Source organism: Pantherophis guttatus, chromosome 6 (assembly GCF_059756535.1).
Source record: "Pantherophis guttatus breed Tessera chromosome 6, ASM5975653v1, whole genome shotgun sequence".
Lineage (NCBI taxonomy): Eukaryota > Metazoa > Chordata > Lepidosauria > Squamata > Colubridae > Pantherophis > Pantherophis guttatus.
The window spans coordinates 8,271,710-8,298,812 of record NC_142068.1 but is presented as its reverse complement, the minus strand read 5'-3'; the positions used below and the strand labels follow the sequence as shown (position 1 = coordinate 8,298,812).

General features: G+C 46.1%; 1 protein-coding gene across 2 annotated transcripts in view; it reads left to right on the top strand.

Moving 5' to 3' along the window:
* The window catches only part of CLCN2 (chloride voltage-gated channel 2), a 143,039-nt gene that overhangs the window by 41,094 nt on the left and 74,842 nt on the right, over nucleotides 1-27,103 (top strand). For both annotated transcript variants that reach the window (XM_087872478.1, XM_087872477.1), the window contains exons 2-6: nucleotides 6,408-6,564; nucleotides 21,094-21,225; nucleotides 21,742-21,870; nucleotides 22,902-23,035; nucleotides 25,221-25,298. In XM_087872478.1, the coding sequence (XP_087728604.1) occupies nucleotides 6,408-6,564; nucleotides 21,094-21,225; nucleotides 21,742-21,870; nucleotides 22,902-23,035; nucleotides 25,221-25,298 (630 nt within the window). The remainder of the gene's footprint in view (nucleotides 1-6,407; nucleotides 6,565-21,093; nucleotides 21,226-21,741; nucleotides 21,871-22,901; nucleotides 23,036-25,220; nucleotides 25,299-27,103) is intronic.

Here is a 27,103-nt window from a genome sequence, read left to right as displayed (position 1 = left end):
TTTTTTTTGCGACAATTCAGGCACCATGAAAGCTAAAGCACTTCCAAATTTAGGGAATGTTGTTGATCTCCCATATTATGGGAGGGGGATTATGGGAGCGACGGGGCACTCCCATGTGACACCTCTCCTGCGCGAGCTGCACTGGCTTCCTGTGGTCTTCCGGGTGCGCTTCAAGTTGTTGGTCACCACCTTTAAAGCGCACCATGGCTTAGGGCTGGGGTATCTACGGGACCGCCTTCTGCCGCCAATAGCCTCCCACCGGCCAGTTTGCTCGCACAGAGAGGGCCTCCTCAGGGTGCCGTCGGCCAGACAATGTCGGCTGGCGACCCCCAGGGGGAGGGCCTTCTCTGTGGTGGCACCTACCCTCTGGAACGACCTACCCCCAGAGATACGCACAATACCAGATCTCCGGACTTTTCGTCGGGCCCTGAAAACACATCTATTTCATCTAGCCGGGCTGGCTTGATCCCATCCTTTCGGTTTTAATTTGTAATTGGTTTTAACTGGGTTGTTTTAAATTGATGGCCAAAATTATTTAATGTCTTTTAAGCTGCTTTTAAATTTTATATGTTATGTTTTACCGTGGCTGTTCACCGCCCTGAGTCCTGTTGGAGAAGGGCGGTATACAAATTAAATAAAATAAATAAAATAAAATAAAATAAATATTAAACAACTTCAAACGTTACATTCTTCTCAAGGATCTGGTTTGTCAGTCCTTGGCTTACGACCACAATTGAGCCCAAAATTTCTGTCACTAAGTGAGACATTTGAATTTTGCCACGTTTTACCACCTTTCTTGCCAAGTTTTATTAAGTAAATCACTGCAGTTGTTAAATTAGTGACGAGGTTTGTTAAGTAGATCTGGCTTCCCCATTGACTGTGCTTGTCAGAAGATTGCAAAGGGGGATCGATCGCGTGACCCCAGGATGCTGCCACTGTCATAAATATGAGTCGGTTGCCAAGCATCAGAATTTTGATTGTGTGACCATGCAATGGTCGTAAGTGTGAAAAACGGTCATAAGTCACTTTTTTTCAGGCCTGAATGGTCACTAAACAAACTCTTGTAAATCAAGGGCTAACTGTATAGTGATGTCAAATCCAACAAGAGCTACACTAATGAAATTTCAGCTCGATTGCATCTCGAATCATACCAAGTCGGGATAACCATCTTAGCATGTAAAATTTCACTTTATTAATTTGGATTTAGAGTTCCCATGCGATCTGATTCTCTTCCCTCATCACATCATGATAGTGTTCCAATACTTGCCACATAGAGGAGGGGATCAAGCTATTTTCCAAGGCACCCGAAAACCAGACAAGGAACAATGGATGGAAACTGACCAAGGAGAGATTCAACCTGGAAATAAGGAGAAATTTCCTGACAGTGAGAGCAATCGACCGATGGAACAGAAGTTGCCTTCACAAGTTGTGGAAGCTTCATTACTGGAGGCTTTCAAGAAGAGATTGGACTGCCATTTATCAGAAACGGTGTAGGTAGAGTCTCCTGTTTGGGCATGGGGTTGGACTAGATGACCTACAAGGTCCCTGCCAACTCTGTTAATCTGAATCTGAATCAGCTAGGCTTTGTTTAGCACGATGGCTTTTTAAATCAATGCATGCACAACCCAGCTCCTCCTGTTTGGCGAGCTTATTGGCTTCAGAGTTTTTATGAAAAATCCTCAAATGGACTTATTTCAGTAACTCAGTTACAGTATAGGATGAGTGCAGCCAGAATGGTACAGATCAGTGGTGGGTTGCTCCTGGTTCACACCGGTTCGCAGGAACCGGTAGTAAAAATTTGTAGTAGTTCCGAGAACCAGTAATAACATCGGCTGGCCATACCCCCAAACCGGTCCCCGGCCCGGTTGCCACTCGCTTACCCCGCCCACCTTATCAGAGGCTTTTTTTTTTTTACTTTTAAAAGTATTTTTTCTACAACCTCTTTGGCCGAAAAAATGCTTTTAAAAGTAAAAAAAAAAAAAAGAGCCTCTGATGATCCCGCAGCTCAGCTGGGATCGTCAGAGGCTTTTCAAAGCATTTTTTCTACAACCTCTTCAGCCGAAGAGGTGGTAAAAATAATGCTTTGAAAAGCCTCTGCCGATCTCAGCTGAGTTGCCTGATCGGCAGCGGCTTTTCAAAGCATTGTTTTCTGCAACCTCTTAAGGTTGTAGAAAAAATGCTTTTAAAAGTTAAAAAAAAAAAAAAGTTGGCCACACCCACCCAGTCACATTACCACCCCCACCAAGCCATGCCCACAAAATATGTCACGCCCACAGAACCAGTAGTAAAAAAATTTAGAACCCACCCCTGGTACCGATGGCCTTTGACTTAGGACCACAATTGAACCTAAAACCTCTGTTGCTAAGCGAGACGATTGTTAAATGGAGTTTTGCTCCATTTTACGATCTTCCTTGCCACGTCTCGCTTAGTGACTCACAGCAGTCATGAAATTAGTAGCGGGGTTGTTAAGTGAATCTGGCTTCCCCATTGACTTTGTTTGTGAGGAGGTCGCAAAAGGGGATCATATCACATGACCCCGGGACATGGCAACCGTTTATAGAAGCATGCCAAGCGTTCAAATTTGGATCACGAGACTCTGAGGATGCTGCAACGGTCGTAAGTGTGAAAATTGGTCGTAAGTCACTCTTTTCGGTGCCGTTGTAACTTCGAACAGTCGCTAAATGGACGGTTGTAAATTGGGGATTATCTGTACTGCATGAGGTAGATATATCCAGAATGGTATGTTTGTCATCTTTTGTTAACTTCAAGGGCATTGTCGACCGAAGCTCCTCTGGCATAAACTTCAATAAATACATAAAATTCTTTCTAAATTCCAGGCTCTTGGTGGGAGGTGGGGAGAGGCTGACCCTGAATGGTTCCCCTCCCTCTGAATTCACCTACACCCCCCCCCAAAAAAACCTTTCTTTCCACTGTTGCTTAAAGTTGGCTGGCGAATACCTGAATGCCAATCGATCAATAAAGAAGAATTAAGCGTCGGATGCTAGTTTGCCACAAGAGTGGATCAGAAAATGGTCCCTGGTGCTGACAGCCTCAAATGTTGGCCTTCCGTCTGACCCTTTTGCTTCCTCTCTTGGTTTAAGATAAGTGATAGTTAAGGATCTGCTAGCATTTCCTGGTAGATCGAGAGAGGAAGCAGGACGAGAGAAGCTCATTCTTGTGAAGCCACATTAACAGAATCTTGCAAGTCTGAAAGTACAGTTCTAGCAACATCTCCTTTATAGCCTGAGAAATTAGGGAGGGTCCCTTCTGACCCTCCCTTCTGACCCTCCCACTATCCAGCAATGCTGTCTCTTAACCAGTGGTGAAGTCCAATTTTTTTTTACTACCGGTCCTGTGGGCGTGGTTTGGTGGGCGTGGCAGGGGAAGGATACTGCAAAATCTCCATTCCCTCCCCACTCCTGGGGGAAGGATATTGCAAAATCTCCATTCCCTCCCCACTCCTGGGGGAAGGATATTGCAAAATCTCCATTCCCTCCCCACTCCTGGGGGAAGGATATTGCAAAATCTCCATTCCCTCCCCACTCCTGGGGGAAGGATATTGCAAAATCTCCATTCCCACCTCACTCTGGGGCCAGCCAGAGGTGGTATTTGCCGGTTCTCCGAACTGCTCAAAATTTCCGCTACCGGTTCTCCTGAACCGGTCAGAACCTGCTGGATTTCACCCCTGCTCTTAACCGGCCATTCCCTTGGCAAGGTTTCCTTGCTGTGAATCCCAAGGTCTTCCCCACATACCATGACAGGACCTCAGGAGAAAGGAGGAAGAGGATCAGAGGTGGTATTCAGCCGGTTCGCACAAGTTCGGGCGAATTGGTAGCGAAAATCGCGGGTGCGTGATTTTCAGGCATGTTTTTGAGTCCGGGTTCATGCGCGGAAGGCGTGCGCGGCGAACTGGTGGTACCAAAATGTGAAACCCACTGCTGAAGAGGCTACAGCAGGAAGCCAAATTAATCCTCAGACCCACCTTTGAGGCAGTCTGTGCTTTGCTGGCTGAGGAATTCTGGGAGTTGAAGTCCACAAGTCTTAAAGTTGCCAAGGTTGGAGACCCCTGCTATATTGGATATACCATATTGGCACAGATCTAGTGAAAACCGAGACTGAAGGTTCCTATGGTTTTCACCTAATTAAAAGTAAAAATTTGTCACTTTCTCTTCAAGTTTTTTTATTTTTTACGAACATATCAACGTGTGAACAGTGTGGCACCTGAACGTCATACATTTTGATACAAATAAAATAGTATGAATCATATTTGTTCCATTTTTTTACAAGCTCATACAATCCTATTAATAATATACATATTTTTATTAAATTGTAATCTGTCCTTATTCAATATTTCAATGTGTCATTTTTATGCCAATCACCCCAGGGGTGGGTTCTAATTTTTTTTACTACCGGTTCTGTGGGCGTGGCTTATTTTGTGGGTGTGCTTGGAGGTCATGTGACTAGGTGGGCGTGGCTAGCTGGTCAGAGTCATTTCTGGAAGCTCCTCGCACTTACGACCAGTCCTCACACTTACGACCCGACTCATTGTTTGCTTTTAACACTGATCAGCTGTAGGGCGGCCCTTTGAAGCCCCGTGGCAAGAGTTTAAACAGTTTTTTTCCCTCTAGTCATCAGCTGGGACTCAGGAGGCAGTAATAGATTGGGGGTGGGACCAAATAAAAGGTAAGAATAACGTGGGGGGGTGGGGGGGTGGGAAGGCGGGCGGGGGGAACCGGTTCGGTGACATCATATCGTCACCGCTACCGGCTCAGCCGAACCGGACCGAACCGGGAGGAACCCACCACTGAATCACCCTATTCTAAGTGTCATACCTTTTTAATACAAATAGAATATTATTAATCATATTTATTACATTTAGCAAGCTTATATAATTCTAATAACAATACAGACAGTTTGTCACTTTCTCAACACAGTCAGTGACATGGTCCAATCACGGCACTGTCTGGTTGCCTGGTGATATCACTCCGCCTCCCTCTGATCAGTGAGAATGTCCTTGGTTCTCAAGAGAAAGTGTTTTGTTTTGACTACAAAATCCCAGCTGTCTCAAATCCCCCCCCTCCCAATCCCTCAGCTCCAGTGTGGCAACCCTGAAGCTGTCAAGATGGCCTCGGTCAGGTCAGCTTCAGGGTTGACACCCACTCCTTAGTAGCCCTGATGATGTTCCCTAGTTTGGGTCATGAAAAGTCTGCAAGAAAAAAAACGAGCTCAGAAAGTGTCCATCGTCGCTGCTCATCTCAAACCTGGGATTATTCTCTTTGCTCACTTGCGGCTGGGAGGGCATCGTAGAAACACTACTCTTGTGTTCACACAATGCATTTAACCTGCTTTCAGAATTAACCCTCTGTTCAGGGGTGAAATGTAACATTTGTTACTACCATTTCTGTGGGCGTGGCTTGGTGGGGGGGTAATGTGACTGGGTCGGCGTGGCCAACTTTTTTTTTTTAAACTTTTCAAAGCATTTTTTCTAATGTTTTGAAAAGCCTCTGCCGATTAGGCAACTCAGCTGGGATCATCAGAGACTTTTCAAAGCATTTTGTTTACCACCTCTTCGGCCAAGAGGTTGCAGGAAAAAATGCTTTGAAAAGCCTCTGACGATCCCAGCTGAGCCGCATGATCATCAGAGGCTTTTAAAAGCATTTGTTGCTTTTAAAAGTAAAAAAAAAAAGCCTCTGATGATTGTGCGGCTCAGCTGGGGATGTGGGGGGGGATTTTTGCTACCGGTTCTCCGAACCACCCGGCTTCATCGCTACTGGATCGGGCGATCCGGTCCGAACTGGGAGCATTTCACCTCTGGGTGAGGTCAACAGTAGATAGTCTTAGGTTAAAATTTTGGGGGGGTTGGGATGAAACCACAGAGTCTGGTAGTGCATTCCAGGCATTGACCATTCTGTTACTGAAGTCCTATTTTCTGCAACCGAGTTTGGTTTTGACTTTCTAGGGCAGGGGTGTCAAACTCAATTTCATTGAGGGCCGCATCAGGGTTGTTTGACTGTGATGGGGGGGCAGAGTAGGCGTGGCCAGGGTGGGCGTGGCCAGCTCGACGTCACTAGTGTCGGGGGCGCCTGTGGAGGCCCGAGCTCTCTGCCAGTGAAAATGGACTCTTGAGCTCCGTTTTCCCTGGCAGAGGCACCACAGTCTGGTCCTTTGCTGTTTCCAGGGCAGCACCTCTGGCTAGTACCCCGCATGCCGGATCCGGCTTCCGGGCCTTGAGTTTGACACCCCTATTCTAGGGGAAAGTGACAGACTTCTGAGCCCACATCTCTTTGTAGGGTCCCAATGTCAGATTCACATTCCCTCTTGATCTCTCCATGAAGGTAGAGCAAACCATCTTCTCTTGACCTCCCTGGCAGCGTCCTTGACTCACTGCTTTCTCTTTTCTACCCCAGATGTATGGACGCTACACCCAGGACCTGGGAGCATTTGCCAAGGATGAAGCGGCTCGCGTCCGGCTGCAGCAGGAGCGCTGGAAATTTTCCCCGAAGGAGCGGCTGCGTCCCTCCGAGTTTCTGGAGTACGACCATGGTCGCTGTGCCTGTTGCCGTAGTAAGTAGCTTGTTCTGGGCTGAGCATGTCCGTGCCAGGCCTAAACCCTGTGCATTTGTTTTGGTCACCATGCTATAAATAAGATGTTGAGACTCTAGAAAGAGTGCAGAGAAGAGCAACAAGGGCGATTAGGGGACTGGAGACTAAAACATACGATGAACGGTTGCAGGAACTGGGCCTGGCTAGTCTAGTGAAGAGAAGGACCAGGGGAGACATGAAAGCAGTCTTCCAATACTTGAGAGGCTGCCACAGAGAGGAAGGGGTCAAGCTATTTTCCAAAGCACCTGAAGGCCAGACAAGGAATAACGGATGTAAACTGAACCAGGAGAGATTCAGCCTGGAAAATAAGGAGAAATTTTCTGACAGTGAAAACAATCGACCAATGGAACAGAAGTTGCCTTCAGAAGGTGTGGGAGCTTCATCACTGGAGGCTTGCAAGCAGAAACTGGACAACTGAAATGGTGTAGGGTCTCCTGCTTGGGCGGGAGGTTGGACTAGATGACCTCCAAGGTCCCTTCCATCTCTGTCATTCTGTATTCTGAGGGACGCAGCTGCTCGTTGGGGAAACTAGGATGAGGGTTTAACATGTTTAGTGAGCTCATTCTTTGTTTGCAAACAAGTGCTTTAGACCTCTGGGTTTCTAGGTGCTAATTTTATCCTTCGCCGTGGGCATGTCAATAAGCGGTTTGGATTACAGTGTTCCGTGGCTTCTTTGATTGAAAGGCGCAAAATGCATCCGTTCTGTGAAGCGGATCGGGAAGGGGGGAGAACCAGAATGAATTCATCGCCATTAAAATATGTAGGTGATCTTGTGTTCTGGGTGTCCCAAAGGTGCTTTTTCAAAAGGCGATGGGGACTTTGTTTTTCCTTGAAGACGTTTCGCTTCTCATCCAGGAAGCTTCTTCGGTTCTGACAGAAGAACCGAACAGTCAGAACTGAAGAAGCTTCTTGGATGAGATTTGAGACGTCTTCAGGGAAAACATCGTTGCCTTTTGAAAAAGCATCTTTGGAACAACCATGTCCTGGATGACTGAGAATCTCCATAGACGAGTGTTCTGGATATTACATGTTTGCTTGGAAAGGGGGAATGGCATCCCGCAAAAATACCCCTCTTCCTGACAGTGGTGGGATTCAGCTGGTTCGGGCCGGTTTGGGTGAACCGGTATTTAAATTACTGGCTATCCCCTCCCTTCCCCGCCCCTTCCAGGAGTTCCCACGCACCCCATTTTGATTCCTAGGAGGCTGCAGGGCCAAAATGGGTGCGGGGGTGCGCATTCCTCCTCGCGGCCTGTTTTTGCTCCCAGGGGGGTGCAGGAGGCTGAGTGCTGCTTGTCAGACCCCCTGGCCACTCCCACCATGGCCACGCCCACCTAGCCACTCATTAGGGTAGAGAACCGGTTGTTAAATTATTTGAATCCCACCACTGCATGCTACCATTTATCTATCATGGGCCTAAACCAGGGATGGGCAAATGTGGCTCTTTTACAACCTGTGGACTTCAACTCCCAGAATTCTTGAGCCAGCTGTCTCAGGAATTCTGGGAGTTGAAGTCAACAGTATCAGCACTTCAATCTGCATTTACTCTAGTGCTGACATAAGAAGGAGAGGCGGAGGCATCTGAAAAGGGACGTTTGACTTTTCACCTACTTATTTTCCCTGGAGATAATATCCCCTAGGAGATGGGATGGGAGGGAGGAAATTCCTTTGAGCTGGAGCGGTAGATTAGGGGTAGAATGACTTGGAAGATGGCCAATGAGTGCAGGAGAGTGGGGAACGGAAAGGGAGGGTTTTGGGTCTGGAAGTCAGTGTTGGCTTCGATGGACTCGGGTGTAGAATGTCGTGCTTAATAAATAGGAGTTTTCCTTCAAGGACTTTGTTTGAAATGCAATTTATTTGAGACGACCTCGAAGCCTGACACACAGGTTGTAAAAGAGCTACATTTGCCCACCCCTGCCCTAAACCAAAAGGCAAGGCATTTTCAATGGGGCCCTTTATTCCCAGTTGTGTGAAAAAATAAGTACACCCTCTTTGAGTTATATGGTTTTATCTATCAGACCTAGGGGACCTCCCAGATCTCTCAGAGCAGGGCTCTCCAACCTTGGCAACTTTTAAGACTTGTGGACTTCAACTCCCAGAGTTGAAAGCTGGCTGAGGAATTCTGGGAAAGGAATTCAGCAAAGCTGGCTGAGGAATTCTGGGAGTTGAAGTCCACAAGTCTTAAAGTTGCCAAGGTTGGAGACCCGTGTCCCAGAGAACACTCTGTGCATGGAAGTGATCTGCTTAATAGGGCAGAAAAGAGAAAGAGATTCTAGGTTGATCCCTCCTTGATAGGTTTCCATCCGTTACTTCTTGTCTGGCCTTCAAGTGCTTTGGAAAATAGATTGACTCCCTCTACTTCAAGGTTGTCAAACTCAAGGCCCGTGGGGCTCGATCCGGCCTGCAGGGTGTTTAGACCCTGAAAAAAAGGAAATGGGGGCCCTCCAGGGCTCCGTTTTCGGCCGCGACAGCCTCCTGCAACCCTCTGCCAGCAAAAACGGACCCTGCTTTCGCTGGCCTCTGCTGGCTAGCAAAACAAACTAAAATAAAAACAAAAGGAGAAATGTTTCCCCTTTTGCATTTGAGCATGCAAGAAGGAGATAGGAAAGGAGAAAGGGAAAGAGGAAAGACAAAGAAAAAGAAAAAGAAGGGAAGATGGGAAGAGAGCAAGGAAGGAAAAATAAGGAAAGAGGGGAAGGCAGGCAGAAGAAAGAATGAAGAGGGACGGAAAAAGAACAAGAAAGGAAGGAAGGAAGGAAGGAAGGAAGGAAGGAAGGAAGGAAGGAAGGAAGGAAGGAAGGAAGGAGATAATAATGAGAGTGAGGGAGGGTCTGAGGCAGTGGTGGGTTTCAAATTTTTTTTACTACCGGTTCTGTGGGTGTGGCTTAGTGGGCATGGTATGGCTTGGTGGGTGTGGCAGGGGAAGGTTACTGCAAAATCCCCATTTCCTCCCGATCAGCTGGGACTCGGGAGGCAGAGAATAGATGGGGGCGGGGCCAGTCAGAATTTTTACTACCAGTTCTCCGAACTACTCAAAATTTCCGCTACCAGTTTTCTGGAACTGGTCAGAACCTGCTGAAACCCACCTCTGGTCTGAGGGAAGTCCTGCCTTAGCACTTGGCCATCACAGGTGCCCCTGACACTAGTAACGTCAAGCTGGCCACGCCTACTCCTGCCACACCTACACCCCCCCCCAGGGTCAAACACAACCCTGATGCGGCCCTCAATGAGATCAAGTTTGGCACTCCTGCTCTACTTTATGGCAACCCCTTAGATACTGGAACACAGCTATCATGTCACCCCTAGTCCTTCTTTTCAGCAGACTAAAGGTAAAGGTAAAGGTTCCCCTCGCACATATGTGCTAGTCGTTCCCGACTCTAGGGGGCGGTACTCATCTCCATTTCAAAGCTGAAGAGCCAGCGCTGTCCGAAGACGTCTCCGTGGTCATGTGGCCAGCATGACTCAACGCCAAAGGCACACGGAACGCTGTGACCTTCCCACCAAAGGTGGTCCCTATTTTTCTACTTGCATTTTTTACGTGCTTTCGAACTGCTAGTTTGGCAGAAGCTGGGGCAACTAATGGGAGCTCACTCCATTACGCGGCACTAGGGACTCGAACCGCTGAACTGCCGACCTTTCGATCGACAAGCTCAGCGTCTTAGCTTAGTTTAGTCTTCGGCATACTGAACATACCCAATTCCTGCAACTGTTCTTCATATATTTTCATAGATTCCAGCCCCCTAATCATCTTTGTTTCCCTTCTCTGCATTCTTTCTTAAGTCTCTAAAAAGGGTTCTAAAAGGATTAAGTATGTTGTATGAACCAGCAAGGTAAAGACATGGTACATTTCAATGACAGTTTTATTCAGGCTCAGAGAAGCCACTCCTCACAGGTCTGCCACACATCATCGCTGCCGTCAAAGGAAAGATTGTGCGGCAGAATTTAATCTGACACCCTGCAGATAATATAGGATTACAATTACCTTTGTCCCCAGTTTTATGCAGATTAACCATTCTGGTCTGGGAGAATGGGAGTGGTGGTAGCTCAGCCAGACGTTGGGAAATTGGCACTTGTGTACAGAAAGAAATGCACGCGTGAGAAAACCGTGTGGTTGTGTGTTCATACAGTCCTTAGGAGGCAGACACCAAAAAAGCCAAGTGTTCGGGGGAATGCTGAATTGGGAAGGAACTGAAAGAGATGGGTTTACACCAGTGGTGAAAAGTAAAATTTGTTACTACCGGTTCTGTGGGCATTGCTTGTTGGGAGGGGTGGGTAATATGACTGAGTGGGCATGGCCAACTTTTTTTTTTTTTTTTACTTTTAAAACCATTTTTTCGGCTGAAGAGGTTGTAAAAAAATGCTTTTAAAAGCCTCTGACGATCCCAGCTGAGTTGCCTGATCGGCAGAGGCTTTCTTTTTTTTTTTTAAAGCCTCAGATGATCGCACGGTTCAGCTGGGATCGTCAGAGGCTTTCTTTTTTTTACTTTTAAAAGCATTTATTCAGCCAAAGAGGTTGTAGAAAAAATGCTTTTAAAAATATATTTAAAAAAGCCTCTGATGATTGCCCGGGTCAGCTGGGCATGGGAGGGGGGGGCAGGGATTTTTACTACCGGTTCTCCGAACCACCTGCCTTCATCGCTACCGGATCGAGTGATCCGGTCCGAACCAGGAGCATTTCACCCCTGGTTTACACACCACACTAAGCCCCCTTCTTCTCCCCAAAAGGGAAGGCTTAAAATTGAGTATACAGAATAACAACGAAGTTGGAAGGAACCTTGAAGGTCATCTAGTCCTACCCCCTGCTCAAGCAGGAAACTCTATGCATTTCAGACAAAGAGTCATCCAGTCTCATCTTAAAAACCTCCAGTAATGAAGCACCCACAACTTCTGGAGGCAAATTGTTTCACTGGTTAATTGTTCTCAGTGTCAGAAAATTTTTCCTTACCAGTAGTTCTAGGTTGCTTCTCTCCTTGATTAATTTCCATCCGTTGCTTCTTGTCCTGCCTTCAGGTGCTTTGGAGAACAGGTTGACTCCTATCTTCCTTCTTTGTGGCAACCCCCAAGCTTAATGTGTCTTGAGTCTGCAACTTTCATTTATTTCAGTGACCTGCTTAAGTCACGGGACAAGTCGCACAACACTGCAAGTTCTGCATTAGTTACGACCTTTCCTGGACCAGCAATCCCTACTCAGAATCACTCATGCCTTAGTCACTTCCCATCTTGACTATTGCAACGCGCTCTACATGGGGCTGCCTTTGAAGAGCATCTGGAAGCTCCAGTTGGTGCAAAATGCAGCGGCCCGCATGGATTTGTGCAGACCCCGGTGTGCACATGTATCACCCCTCCTGTGGGATCTGCATTGGTTGCCGATTTGCTTCCGGGTGCAATTCAAGGTGCTGGTTGTCACCTTTAAAGCTGTTGTGGCCCGTCAGCGGCCTGTGCAGCTAGTAGCTGATTCAGATAGTGAGGAGGCTGGTGTGGTGTTGTGCCAGCAGCCTGTGCAGCTGGCACTCGAGTCAGACAATGAGGAGGCTGGAGAAGATGTGGTGCCAGAGGCGGGGATTCAGCCAGGGCCTTCAGAACCTCCAGAAGCTCCCTTAAGTGAAGAGGACGAAGAGGAGGAGCCTTTTCTCGATGCACGGGCGCACAGAGCTGCCAAAAGGCAGGAGTGGTTCCTCAGGAGGAGGCCTCCTCGAGAGTAAGGCTTGGGGCTAATTGGCCACTCCCTTAGCCTATTTAAGGAAGGACGACGACTGAGGCAATTTGCAGGGAACAACTTCGTTCACTCTCCTTCGCGTCCTGATCTTAGTTCTCTTATCAGTTTCCTGCAAATTGCTTCTGGGCTTTCTGCCAACCATGGTAACGGGTGAAATGCTCCCAGTTCGGACCGGATCGCCTGATCTGGTAGCGATGGAGGCGGGTGGTTCGGAGAACCGGTAGCAAAAATCCCTGCCCCCCCCATTGCCCAGCTGACCCGTGCAATCATCAGAGGCTTTTTTTAAAAAACTTTTAAAAGCATTTTTTCTACAACCTCTTCCGCCAAAAAAATGCTTTTAAAAGTAAAAATAAAAAGCCTCTGATGATCGTGCGGCTCAGCTGGGATCATCAGAAGTTTTTAAAAGCATTTTTTCTACAACGTCTTTGGCCGAAGAGGTTATAGAAAAAATGTTTTTAAAAGGAAAAAAAGCCTCTGCCCATCAGGCAAGTCAGCTGGGTGCCCAAAACTGAGAGAGAGGGGGGGGGAGAGAGGGAGAGAGAGAGAAGAAGAAGGGGGGAGGGAAAAAGAGAGAGAAGGAGGGAGGGGGAGAGAAAAAGTGAGAGAGAGAGAAGGGGGAGGGAGAGCGAGAGAGAGAGAGAGAAGGAGGTAGGGAGGAAGAGGGAGAGAGAGGAGGGAGGGAGGGAGGGAGAGAGAGAGAAAAGGAAGGCGAGAAGGAGAGAGAGAGAGAAGGAGGGAGAGAGAGAAAGAGAGAGGAGGGAGGGAGAAAGAGGGAGAGAGAGAAGGAGGGGGAGGGAGAGAGAGAGAAGGAGGGAGGGAGAGGGAGAGAAAGAGAAGGAGGGAGGGAGAGAGAGAAAGAGAGGGAAGGAGGGAGGGAGAGAGAGAGAAGGGGGAGGGAGAGAGAGGGAGAGAGAGAAGGAGTGAGGGAGAGAGAGAGAGAGAGAGAAACACACAAACACACATTGTCTGTGGGATCTGGCTCTTCCTAAATCCCTTAGCAACTGCTGCAGTCACAGCTTGCCTTGTCCTTGAGGCTGTTTCCTTGTTAAAAGTTGCCAACTCGTGGGGGCAGCCGCCGGAGATGGACCGTGTCCAGACTCCTCTGTCCTGGGGTGGCCTTGGCCGTGACTGCGTTCCTCTCCTCTTCTCGAATGGCCACCTCCTGTGACCAGATGGGCAGGAGGGCGAGAGGCTGTTTTCCTATCCGGAGCTGCCTCCATGCCACGGCCCCCACCTCCACCCTCTGGGTCCAGCTGTTGGCTTCCCACAGCTGTCACAGCAATGGGGTAAAAAGGATGGCTGACTGTAGGCTTACTCATGAAGTCAGAATTTGGGACCGGTCTCTCAGCTCGCCTCAGGCAGCACTGGCCAGCCAGATGCAGAACATCTGGAAGCGTCTTCAGCCGTTTTGAGTATCAAAGGGCCAAACTGGCTCAGTTTTGCCGTTTTGCTCGGCCCAAATCTGAAAACGAATCAGGTGTTTTAACTCTTTATGCAGGGGTGGGCAAATATGGCCCCTTTACGACCTGTGGACTTCAACTCCCAGAATTCCTGAGCCAGCTTGGCTGTCTCAGGAATTCTGGGAGTTGAAGTCCACAGGTTGTAAAAAGGCCACATTTGCCCACCCCTGCTTTAGTGACTTCCTCAGTCTCATGCCAGGAAATGCCCGCGTGGAGATAAAACAGTGCAGCATGACTCTAGCTGGCCACCTAAGGCTGGGATCATGTAATAAATAGAGGTCATCCTTGATGTATGACCGTAATGGAGTCTGCTTTTTTCCCTTCTTTTTTGCGGCGGTCGTGAAGTATTCATACCGCTTTATAAAGCCTTAGTAAGGCCGCACCTGGAATACTTGCATCCAGATGTGGTCACCACATTACAAAAAAGATGTTAGGACTTTGGAAAAGGGGCAGAAAAGAGCAACTAAGATGATTAGGGCCATGTGGCTCAGCAGACTGATAGCATTGTGATTAACACCAGCTGCCTGCAATTACTGTAAGTTCGAATCTCACCAGGCTCAAGGTTGACTTAGCCTTCCATCCTTTCTAAGGTAGGTAAATTGAGGACCCAATTTGTGGGGGCAATAAGCTGACTTTGTATAAATATATACAAAAGTATGAAGGCTATTGCTTAACGCATTGTAAGCCGCCCTGAGTCTCCGGAGAAAGGCGGCATATAAATCAAATTTAAAAAATAAATAAATTAGAACATAGAATAACAGAGTTGGAAGGGACCTTGGAGGTCTTCTAGTCCAACCCCCTGCTTAGGCAGGAAACCCCACACCACTTCAGACAAATGGTTCTCCAACATCTTAAAAACTTCCAGTGTTGGAGCATTCACAACTTCTGGAGGCAAGTTGTCCCACTGATTAATTGTTCTCACTGTCAGGAAATTTCTCCTTAGTTCTAAGTTGCTTTTCTCCTTGATCAGTCTCCACCCATTGCTTCTTGTCCTACTCTCAGGTGCTTTGGAGAGTAGCTTGACTCCCTCTTCTTTGTGGCAGCCCCTGAGATATTGGAACACTGCTATCATGTCTCCCGTGGTCCTTCTTTTCATTAAACTAGACATACCCAGTTCCTGCAACCGTTCTTCATATGTTTTAGCCTCCAGCCTCCATATTAAAGGCCTGGAGATTAAAACATAGGAAGAACGGTTGTAGGATTTGGGGTTGGCTAATCTAGAGAAAAGAAGGAGCAGGGGGGACATGATAGTAGTATTCCAGTATTTGAGGGGCTGCCACAAAGAAGAGGGGGGCAATTTATTTTTGAAAGCACCAAAAGGCAATACAAGAAACAATGGATGGAAACTAATCAAGGCGAGAAGCAACTTGGAATTAAGGAGAAACTTCCCAACAGTGAAAACAATTAACCAGTGGAACAGCTTGCCACCAGAAGTTGTGGGTGCTCCATCGCTGGAGGTTTTTAAGAAAGACTGGACAGCCACTTGTCTCAAATTGTATGGGCCCTTCTGCTTGAACAGGGGGTTGGACTAGAAGACCTCCAAGGTCCCTTCCAGCTCTATTCTGATTAATCGATTGATCTTTAAACAAACCCATTGTAATAAAGGCCAATTTTCAGCCAACACGTTCTGAATCGTACAGATAATCCTTGGGACTTGAAGGCCACATCTTCAGCTGGAGAAGGCTGTCTTGCCATTGCTTTCTATGATAATCTCCCATCTCCTGACCTAGTTGATTGAGAAGTAACAAAATATAAACCTTGGATGGAGAGAAACAGTTTATTCCTTTATCTATAGATAAGTGGTGTTAGTCAGACTCATGAATACTGGCCTTGAAGATAAGTTGGTAACAATTTTGAGACCTGTAGTCTTCTGGTAAACTAACTCTTGATTTAAATCCTAGACTACTGAGTCAAAACGGGCCAGTTTGTAGTGGTTCGACTAACACTGGGCAAACTTTGGAGTATGGATAGTCCTTGGCTTACATTGCACCCCGAATTTGTTAAGTGAATTTTGCCCCATTTTAGGACCTTCCTTGCCGCACTTGTTAAGTAAATCAGTGCAATTGTAAATCTGGATTCCCTATTAACTTTGCTTACTAAACAAATGGGGCTACATGGGACTCCCCTTGAGGAGCACCCGGAGGCTCCAACTGGTGCAGAATGTGGCCGCGCGGGGGATTATGGGAGCGAGGGGGCGCTCCCATGTGACACCTCTCCTGCGTGAGCTGCATTGGCTTCCAGTGATCTTCCGGGTGCGCTTCAAGGTGTTGGTCACCACCTTTAAAGCGCTCCATGGCATGGGACCTGGGTATTTGCGGGACCGCCTTCTGCCGCCGATAGCCTCCCACCGACCAGTATGCTCCCACAGAGAGGGACTCCTCAGGGTGCCGTCAGCCAGGCAATGTCGGCTGGCGACCCCCAGGGGGAGGGCCTTCTCTGTGGCAGCTCCTGCCCTCTGGAACGATTTGCCCCCGGAGATACGAAGGATATCGGATCTCCGGGTCTTTCGCTGGGCCCTAAAAACTTTTCTTTTCCATCAAGCAGGGCTGGTGTGAACCCCCCCCCCTTTTTTTTTTTTTAGCTTTTTAAATTGTCAATGGGTTTTAGTTTGAATGTTTTAAATTCTGGGCCAAAGTCATGTAATTCTTTTAGAAATTTTAAATTTTGTATTGGTATGTGTTTTAGTTCTGGCTGTGCACCGCCCTGAGTCCACTAGGAGAAGGGCGGTATACAAATTGAATAAAATAAATAAATAAATAAATAAATAAATAAATAAATAAATAAATAAATAAATATATGGCCTTAATTCGAGGACTACCTATATCTCATAACTCTACCACTTCGAGGGGGGCGTGGGCACGGTACATATTTGGGCCCCCCATTGTCCCAAATGATCAGTGGCAGGGCAAAAACATCAGTTGAACTTTGTTCCGATTTGTTTTCAGATGGTTAACAAATTAGATGCAATTCATTAAGCTTGTTTCCTAAGGGTTTAATAACTTTCCTCTTCTTTCACGTTGAAAGTTAAGAGTTTGGCAGCCGGTTTTGGTTGCTTTCCAGGCATTATATGAATGGCTTGAGTGAAGGGGCACGAATGGAGCCTGATTAAGGTTGCCTTCATAATATGAGGAAATGGGCAAACTTGTTTACAATTTTGGCCAATGAGTCACTCTAATTATTTTTGCTGAATGAAACCTAGTGAACTTTCAGAGTATAGTCTTAGTCCAATGTACTGTGAAAGAAACTTTTGATCTTGTTTAGTGTTATGAAGTCTACCTCCTCATTAAATTTAGATTACATAACAGTGCAAAAAAAAAAGAGAGAGAGAGAGAATTTCTTGGACAGTCTCATTCAACAGAGCCTTGATAGTACAGTGGTATACGCATCCTGTTATTAACACAGCTGCCTGCAATTTCTGCTGGTTCGAATCTCACCAGGCTCAAGGTTGACTCAGCCTTCCATCCTTTCTAAGGTAGGTGAAATGAGGACCCAGTTTGTGGGGGCAATAAGCTGACTTTGTATAAAATATACAAAAGTATGAAGGCTATTGCTTAACGCATTGTAAGATGCCCTGAGTCTCTGGAGAAGCGTGGCATATAAATAAATAATAATAATAAAAAAAAACAAAAAAACCAAAGATGATTAGAGAGCTCAAGGCTGAAACATATGAAGGACGGTTGTGGGAATTGGGTACGTCCATTTTAATGAAAAGAAGGACTAGGCGTGACATGATAGCATGTCTACTATGTCAACTCTGGAATCAACTCCCCTTGGAGCTCCGACTAGCGCCCGACCTTCGCACTTTCCGCCAGGAATTAAAAACTTGGCTTTTCAAATCCCTTGACCTGGTCTGATGATGGGGTTTTAAGGGTTTTAATGGGTTAATATTAAATTTTTTAGATTTTAGTCTTTATTTTTATTGTGGCTTGTGTTTTATTGTTGTGAGCCGCCCTGAGTCCACTGTGAGATAGGGCGGCATATAAGCCGAATAAAATAAATAAATAAAATAAATAGCAATGTTCTGATATCTAAGGGGCTGCCACAAAGAAGAGGGGGCCAACCTATTCTCCAAAGCACCCAAAGGCAGGACAAGAAGCAATAGATGGAAACTAAGCAAGGAGACATCCAACCTAGAACTAAGGAGAAATTTCCTGACAGTTAGAACAATTAATCAGTGGAACAACTTGCCTCCAGAAGTTGTGAACGCTCCATCACTGGAGGCTTTTAACATGTCGGCATGTTCCAAGTGAAGCCAACTGTGACCCCACGTAATTTACAACCCAGTCTTGACCAAGTTTCCCCCTCCCTCCTCCCAGGGTGTGTCATCAGTCACATTCGCCAACGGAGCAATTTCGCAGGTTGTAGAGATCACTCCCCTCCGGCCGCTGTGGGTAACCCTGGGAGACAGCCTTGAGAGAGATACATCTGAAATGTGTTTTTGTTTTTGGCTGCCATGCTGCTTCCCCCTTGCCTATGGCAATTCGAGAGCAGGCCAGGGATACTTTGCGAGTTGACATAAAGATTGGACAACCATTTGCCTGAAATGGAATAGGGCCGTGATGGCGAACCTATGGCACGCGTGCCAGAGGTGGTGTCAGCACTCCAAACTACATTTGTTCCAGTGCTGACATAAGGAGGAGGAGAGGGGGCAGCTGGCAAGAGGACGCTTGACTTTTCACCTACTTATTTTCCCTGAAGATAATATCCCCTAGGAGATGGGATGGGAGGGGGGACATTCCTGGGAGCTGAAGTAGTAGATATGGGGAGAGTGATTTGGAAGATGGCCAATGAGACGCAGAGAATTGGGGAACGGAAAGGGAAGGTTTGGGGTCAGGAAGTCAGTGTTGGCTACGACGCAGTCGGGGACAGATTGTCGTGCTTAATAAATGAAAGATTTCATAGAAGACTATTTGTTTGGAAATGCAATTTATTTGAGACGACACCGAAACCTGACAGGTGGCACACGGAGCCCCCTCTGTGGGTACCCGTGCCATTGCCAGCTGGTCTTCGGGTTTCCAGCGCTCCAGCGTGTGCATGCATACGCACATTCTGGTTTGGGCACTTGGTGCTGAAAAGGTTAGCTGTCACTGGTATAGGGGTTCCTGCCTGAGTGGGGATTTGGACTAGAATAAGGGTCTCCAACCTTGGCAACTTTAAGCCTGGCGGACTTCAACTCTCAGAATTCCCTAGCCAGCAAAGCGGGCCAGCAAAGTTGGGAGTTGAAGTCCTGGACTAGAAGACCTCCAAGATCCCTTCCAACTTCGTTATTCTGTTAGTCTTCAAGATGTTTAGAAATGGACTGGTTTACTGTTTTAATATCTTTCCAGGTTTTGATGGTTGATAATATCTTGAGGTTGTCTTTCTGTCCTTTCTTGATGAGGAGGACTGCATTTGGCCTTCTCCAATTTCCCTAGTTTTCTTCTTCATTGGTTACTCTTTGAGATTTAATTTATTTGAGATTTAATTTAAACTTTAATTTTTTTGAAGCTCCGTTTTCTTTTCAAGAATTCCCAACCAGCTTCAATCCATTTTACCTTTTAAGGGTTTCTTTATATCACATCTTCCTTACTTTTTCTTAGTTCATTAGAATTATGCTTTCTAAAAATCCAGGGCTGTTTCCAAGCAAGTTTTTTTTAAAAAAAATAAGGATTCTAATAATGTATAGCCATTTCCATCCGGTTTTCATCTCTTCAATATCTCCAACCAATCCCGTTAATCCGAAGTAGCTGTTCCCCCTGATGCGCAATTCAAATCTTTGGAAAGAGGAAAATTATCACCAAGACAAGTAGAAAAATCGATGTGACATCTTGGGTCCCGCAGAATTAATCTTCTCACAGAAGTCTAGAGCTTGTTGAAATCCCCCATTCATGGTTTTCGGCTTTAATAAATCTTCCCTCCATCTCTTCTGATTGGTTGGATGGTCTCTGACAGACTCCATGGAAAATAATCGTCCTTTTAATTTGCTCTTTTATCTTAACCCTGTTTGTTTTCAACACTCCTGGTACCATCAATCGGATGGACCTCTCTTCAGTTCTTCTCTGGTACCCATCTCTATACCATCACGTCCTTCTGTTGTTCTCTGTCTGTCTGTCTGTTTCATATTGTCATTAATTATGGGGCCAAATATATATATATATATCTTTTTAATTGTATTTTAATGTTTGTAGTTTATGTTTTTACTTTGGCTGTACACCGCCCAGAGTCCTCAGGGAGAAGGGCGGTATATAAAATTGGATATAAAATAAATAAATTAAATAAAATATGTATCTATCTCAGGGGTGAAATGCTCCCGGTTCGGACCAGATCGCCCGATCTGGTAGCGATGGCGGCGGATGGTTCGGAGAACCGGTAGCAAAAATCCCTGCCTTCCCCCATGCACAGCTGAGCCGCGCGATCATCAGAGGCTGTTTTTTTTTTACTTTTAAAAGCATTTTTTATATTTTATATAAATTAAATATAAGTATACATTTTATACTTATGTATTTTATGTCTTTTATTGGGTTTGTTTTTACTTGTTGTGGGCCGCCCTGAGTCCTATGGAGATAGGGTGGCATACAAATTATATTAAATAAATAAAAAAATTTCTACAACCTCTTCGGCCGAAAAAATGCTTTTAAAAGTTTTTTTTAAAAAAAGCCTCTGATGATCGCGTGGCTCAGCTGGGATCATCAGAGGCTTTTCAAAGCATTTTTTTCTGCAATCCCTTTGGCCGAAGAGGTTGTAGGAAAAAAAATGCCTTTAAAAGCCTCTGGCGATCCCAGCTGACTTGCCTGATCGTCAGAGGTTCTAAAAGCATTTTTTTCTGCAACCTTTTCAGCCGAAGAGGCTGTAGAAAAAGAAATATGCCTTTAAAAGCCTCTGGCGATCCCAGCTGAGTTGCCTGATCATCAGAGGCTTCTAAAAGCATATTTTTCTGCAACCTCTTAAGGTTGTAGAAAAAATGCTTTTAAAAGTAAAAAAAAAAAAAAAGTTGGCGATGCCCACCCAGTCACATTACCGCCCCCCCCCAAAGCCACGCCTATAGAACCGGTAGTAACAAATTTTAGATTTCACCCCTGATCTATCTGGTCCAACTCCCTAACCTCGGGGGGCCGGGATAGGCATGGCCAGGGTGAACGTGGCCAGCTGAACATCACCTGTGGTGACCCCAGTGAAAACAGGCTCCCAAACTCCATTTTCGGCTGCGACGGCCTCCTGCAACCCTCTGCCAGCGATCTGGTCTTCTCCTGTATCCCAGCTTCTCTCTGCTGCAGCCCCATGGATGCCCCTGCCTCTCCATCGCTCACCCGTCCCCCTTTTCCCCCCTTTCTCTTGCAGTCTGTACCGTGCGGTGCCAGAAGTTCCTCATCTCCAAAGTGGGCGAAGACTGGATCTTCCTCATCCTCTTGGGTCTGCTGATGGCCTTGGTGAGCTGGGCCATGGACTTTGCCATAGCAACTTGCCTGCAAGGTAGGAAGATGGCAGATCACAGGTGCAAAGGCAGGCAGCGCTCCTGGGCTGCGAATCTGAAGCTCATGGTTTCCAAGAGGAGGCGTTTTGTTTTGATTTTTATTATTATTATTTTATTTTATTATTTTATTATTCTATTCTATTTCATTTTGTTTTGTTTTATTTCATTTTGTGCCATCTTATTTTATTTCGTTTTATTATTTTATTTCGTTTTATTATATTATTGTATTTTTTTATTATTTTATTTTATTATTCTATTCAGCAGAGGGATGAAAGAGCCACATACGGCTCCAGAGCCACGGGTTGTTGACCCCTGGCCTGGGGAAACAGCCTGGACTTCAGCGCCTAGTAAGATTGAGGCCATCCAAATTTCCGGAGGGAAGATGCTGAGAAAATGGTCTCTTCGAGGCAGACGCATCACTTTAGCTTAGCCTCCTGCGTGGTGGCAACTCAACCTGGAAGATTATCTCTTGTGCATTGACAAATAAACCCTTCCCCCCCCTCTCTCTCTTACAGCCCAAAAGTGGATGTACGGCGGGTTGGATACCAACGTTTTCTTGCAATACATGGCTTGGATTACCTATCCCATCGTGCTCATCACCTTCTCAGCTGGATTCACTCAGATCTTAGCCCCGCAGGCGGTGGGTGAGTGTCGGTCCGGAGAGGTGGGAAGGGAAGAAGCTGCTTTGGAGGAAGCCCAGCTGTTTGGAAGGCACAGCTGGGAATCCACCTGTGCCAACCATTTTTTTTCTGATCCTGGAGACAAGGAAGGTTCCATTCCATCAGAGACCCAAACCCAGGGGATTCTCCTAAAATGTGGCCCTTTCTGCCCATCAGGTCACCTTTCTCTGCATTTGAAAGCTCCCCTTTTCCCCCTCAGAGAGGAACCAAACCAAGGTCTTCACTGTCCTGAATCTTAAGAAGCAAATTCATAGGCCACGCTCAAAGCATGCTAGGGAATTCTGGGAGTTGAAGTCCACGTATCTTAAAGTGGTCAAAGTTGAGAAACATTGTGCTAGATCTTTCCCTGACCTGGTTAAACATTCTTTCGTTCAGTGGATTTCTGCATCTCTCTGGATTTTCCTGATTCTTCTTTTTTGCCTCATCTCCTTCCCGCCTTCCTTCCTTCCTCCCTCCCTCCCTCCCTCCCTTCTTTCTTCCCTCCCTCTCCATTCCTTCCCTCCTTCCCTCTCTCCCTCTCCCCTGCCTTCTTTCTTTCTTTCTTTCTTTCTTTCTTTCTTTCTTTCTTTCTTTCTTTCGCTCTCTCTCTCTCTCTTTCTCTCTTTCTTTCTTTTTTCCCTTTCTTTCTTTCCTTCTTTCCTTCCTTCCTTCCTTTCTTCCTCCCTCCCTCCCTTCTTTCTTCCCTCTCTCCCTCTCCCATTCTTTCTTTCTTTCTTTCTTTCTTTTTCTTTTCTTCTTTTCTTCTTTCTTCCTTTCCTCCCCCCGTTGCCCACCACACTCCCTCTCCCTTCCTTCCTTTCTTCCTTCCTTCCTTCCCTCCTTCCTTCCCTCCTCCCTCCCTTCTTCCCTCCCTCTCTCTCCCTTCCCTCCTTCCCTCTCTCCCTTTCCCTTTCTTTCTTTCTTTCTTTCTTTCTTTCTTTCTTTCTTTCTTTCCCCCTCCTCCCTCCCTCCCTCCCTCCCTCCCTCCCTCCCTTCCTTCCTTCCTCTCTCTACAGGCTCTGGCATCCCAGAAATGAAAACCATCCTGCGTGGGGTGGTGCTGAAGGAATACCTTACCCTCAAGACCTTTGTGGCCAAAGTCATTGGACTGACCTGTGCATTAGGCAGCGGGATGCCTTTGGGGAAAGAGGTAAGGGGCGGGGGGGGGGTGTCTGTGGGGTCTGTGGGCTACCAAGGTGGAGAAAGATCTGGAAACCAGGTTCTGCCTGGAATGGTGAAAAGACACAGTGGTCTTTAGTTTGCAGGAAGGTAGTTTGAGAGAAAATATGATACAGGTAGTCCTCAACTTACGACCACTTGGTTAGCAACTGTTTTAAGTTACAATGGACATCCCCCCCCACCCCCCCCAAAAAAAGCTACTCACAACCTGGTTCCCAAATTGTGACATCCCAGTGGAACAGCTGGCCTCCAGAAATCATGGGCACTCTATCACTGGATGTTTTTAGACCCGTGATGGCGAACCTATGGCATGCGTGCCACAGGTGGCACGCAGAGCCCTATCGGTGGGCACACAAGCTCAGCTCCGGCGCACATGCACACGCCGGCCAGCTGATTTTTGTGCCTTCTGGGCCCCCTGGAAGTCGGCAAACAGGCCGTTTCCAGCCTCCAGAGGGCCTCCCGGTGGGTGGGGAAGACCGTTTTCGCCCTCCCCAGCCTCCTAGAAACGCTCTGGAGCCTGGGGAGGGTGAAAAATGGGCCTACCGGGCCCACCGTGCCATCGCGTGCCAAAAGCGGGGGAAACGTGGGGTGGGTTCGCGCACACATGTGCAGGGTGGGGTGCATAGAATTATGGGTGTGGGCACGCACGGGCGCGACTCCCCCGGGCTCCCCCCACTTTTGGCCCACGATGGCAAAAAGGTTAGCCATCACTGGTCTAGACAGTCACTTCTCTGAAATGGTATAAGGTCTCCTGCTTGAGCAGGCAGGCTGGACTAGAAGACCTCCAAGGTCCCTTCCAGCTCATTCATTCTATACATTCGTTTGCTACCTGCAATGAATCCTGTAGAAGGTTGATCATGCATGATGATATCTGTTCTGACCTAGGCTTCCTGATACAGTAAAAGCACACAATGAATCCCAAAAACCCTATTTTTTTTTTAAAAAAATTGATTTATATGCTGCCCTTCTCCGGAGACTCAGGACGGCTTACAATGCGTTAAGCAATAGCCTTCATCCTTTTGTATATTTATACAAAGTCAGCTTATTGCCCCCACAATCTGAGTCCTCAATTTACCTACCTTAGAAAGGATGGAAGGCTGAGTCAACCTTGAGCCTGGGGAGATTCGAACTTGCAGTAATTGCAGGCAGCTGAATGTTAATAACAGGCTATTAGCCAGCTGCGCCACCAGGCCCCTTTTTATTTCAATGGCTGTGAATTCTGCTCATTCAGAGCCTGTTCATTCTCAATCGGTTCATTCACAGATGAGTCCCAAATAGTTTGTAAAGAGTCCGACAGAAGTCTGCCACAGTTCTTCTGATAAGGCTGATAAACACCCACCTTTATCTCCCTTGACACGCTGCCAAAGACCTAACTTTGCAAGGCCACACAGAACACAGAGTCAACACGGAGCTGCTGTCTTGAAACCGGCCAGCACGAACAACAGTTGCTTCCTGCAAAGGCTCACGTGCCTTTGATCCTCCTTTATGTCTTATGGGAGGGGCCAATCATCTCCAAGCCCTACTCCCGAGTCGTCCCTTTTGTTTTAACTGTTCTTGCCTTCTGGCACCTCTGCGCATGCGCGCACTGGGAACAGGCTTCCCCTGTTCCTCTGCCTCTCTGACGTCAGACTCTGGAGGCTCTGGAGTCAGCACATAACTCCCAGATGGCCCTGGCCCACTCTCTGCCTCCGACGCAGAGCCCTCGTCCGAACCTTCCCCAGACTCCAGGATTGGCCCATGTTCCTCCCCAGCCTCCTCACTGTCCAACTCTGCAGGCTGCAGGCGGACCACAATATCTTCCAACTCTATGATCTTGTGAATCTTCTTTCCAAGGCTGTTTAATCCAGCTGCCTTATCAGCTCCCATAACTGGACACACTGCGCATGGAATCATTGATTGAGATGGGAAACTGAATGGATCAGAAGTGGGCAATTGTGGCCCTTTTACAACCTGTGGACTTCAACTCCCAGAATTCCTGAGCCAGCCAAGCTGGCTCAGGAATTCTGGGAGTTGAAGTCCACAGGTTGTAAAAGGGCCACAGTTGCCCACCCCTGGAATAGATAAATAAATAAACATAAAAACTTTGAGAGTGTTTGGGCCCTAGCAATGTTCTGCCGATCTTGCTAACTTTTCCTTCCTCCCTTTCCTGTATTCAGGGACCCTTTGTTCACATAGCCAGCATGTGTGCGGCCCTCCTCAGCAAGTTTCTTTCAGTCTTTGGAGGCATTTATGAGGTGAGTATCTAACTCTGAGGAAGCGACGTAGAATATGCGCTCTGAGAATGGAAAAACAAGATGGCCGAAAAACATCAGATTGCTGGTTAATCAGGGGTCCTTGGTGCTCTCTCAGTTTTGTTGTTTTCTTGCGGACGTCTCATTACCAAGCTAGGTAACCTCATCAGTGCACTGATGAGGTTACCTAATTTGGGGAATGAAAAATCTGAAAGAAAACAACCAGAGAGCACCAAGGACTCCTCATTTCAGCCCTGAGATACAAATATTCTCCTTTATTTTCTATGGAAATTCTCAGTCATCCAGGTCATGGTTGTCCCAAAAGTGCTTTTTTTTCCCCTCAAAAGACAACTGGACTTTCCTTGAAGACGTTTCGCTTCTCATCCAAGAAGCTTCATCAGTTCCGACAGTCAGAACTGAAGAAGCTTCCTGGATGAGAAGCAAAGCGCCTTCAAAGAAAAACAACTCCACATTCTCCTTTATTGTTGGTTAGTCACAACAGGCAGGAGTCCAGTTCTGAGTTGTGTTCCTCTACCCTCAGTCCTAAGATTTATAATTTGGAGATAATAATCCCCAAATTGTAGAAATCAAACGAAATTCAGGCCTGCTTTATGGTCATGGCCAAAAAAAAGCCCTACAGGCACTTTTGAACTCTTAGGAAAAGTACTGTTGTGAACTTGTTTCCTTATTAAATTCATGACTTCATTCTCGAACTCTCTTGCCCACCAGCTAGCATTACATCGTGCTCCAAGGCCAGGCTGGCTGAAAACAATGGGGATTGTAGTCCAAGCTATTTAGAAGGTCTGTTTTCCGAAGCTAGGGATAAAAATATATGTTGAAAGCTGAGAAAGGCCAACCGAGCTGGGAGTTAAACTGAAGGATTCCTAATGGGGAGATGGTTTATTTGTGATCTGCATATCAACTTAGCTCTCTGTGACATTAGCGGAAGAGTAGAGCGCCACGAAAAAACCAGTATTTCCGTGGCATTTTACCTTTTTTTACCTTTTTAAATTTTTTTTAAAAACATATCAATGGGTGAACAGCGTGGCATCTGAGTGTCATACATTCTAATACAAATAAAACTAGTAAAGTTAATTATAGTTATTACATTCAATCAACATATATTTCTATTAATAATACACATTTATATTAAGTTGCAGTCTATCATTATCCAATTATTCCATGCTTTCTCTTGCTATTGCTTTTATTTTATTATATAAAAGTGTGTACACTAATATTCCCCCTTCTCTTATTTCTATCTCTTATTCTACCTTTCGATCATGTCACCCTTATACTAAAATTTTAAATTTTAAACCAAATTTTAAATTTAAATTTGGTTTTAAATTATTGGGGTTTTAAATTTGTTCAGCCAAATTATTTAATTCGTTTTATTTTATTTTAAATTTTGTATTTATATGTTTTATTCTATGGCTGTTCACCGCCCTGAGTTCTTCGGGAGTAGGGCGGTATATAAATTCAATAAAATAAAATAAATAAATAAAATAAATAAAAAACATTTTCTTTCTAGCCTACCTAACTTCTAGTCATGTCACCTACCTAGTAAAAGAAAAGAAAGCAAGAGAAAAAGAAAAGCAAATCAGAACAACAAAAAAGAGATATCATCTATCAATCATCTCTTGCCTGCTTCAATACTTTAATTGCTATGCTTTTTTTGACTTGTCTCCCATATTCCTCTCTTGAATCTTTATCTCTGTCTGCATTTACTTCTCAGCTGTTCAATCTAGATATATTAAAAGACGTTTTCTTTCTGTCCTACCTAACTTCTAGTCGTGTCACCTACCTAAGAA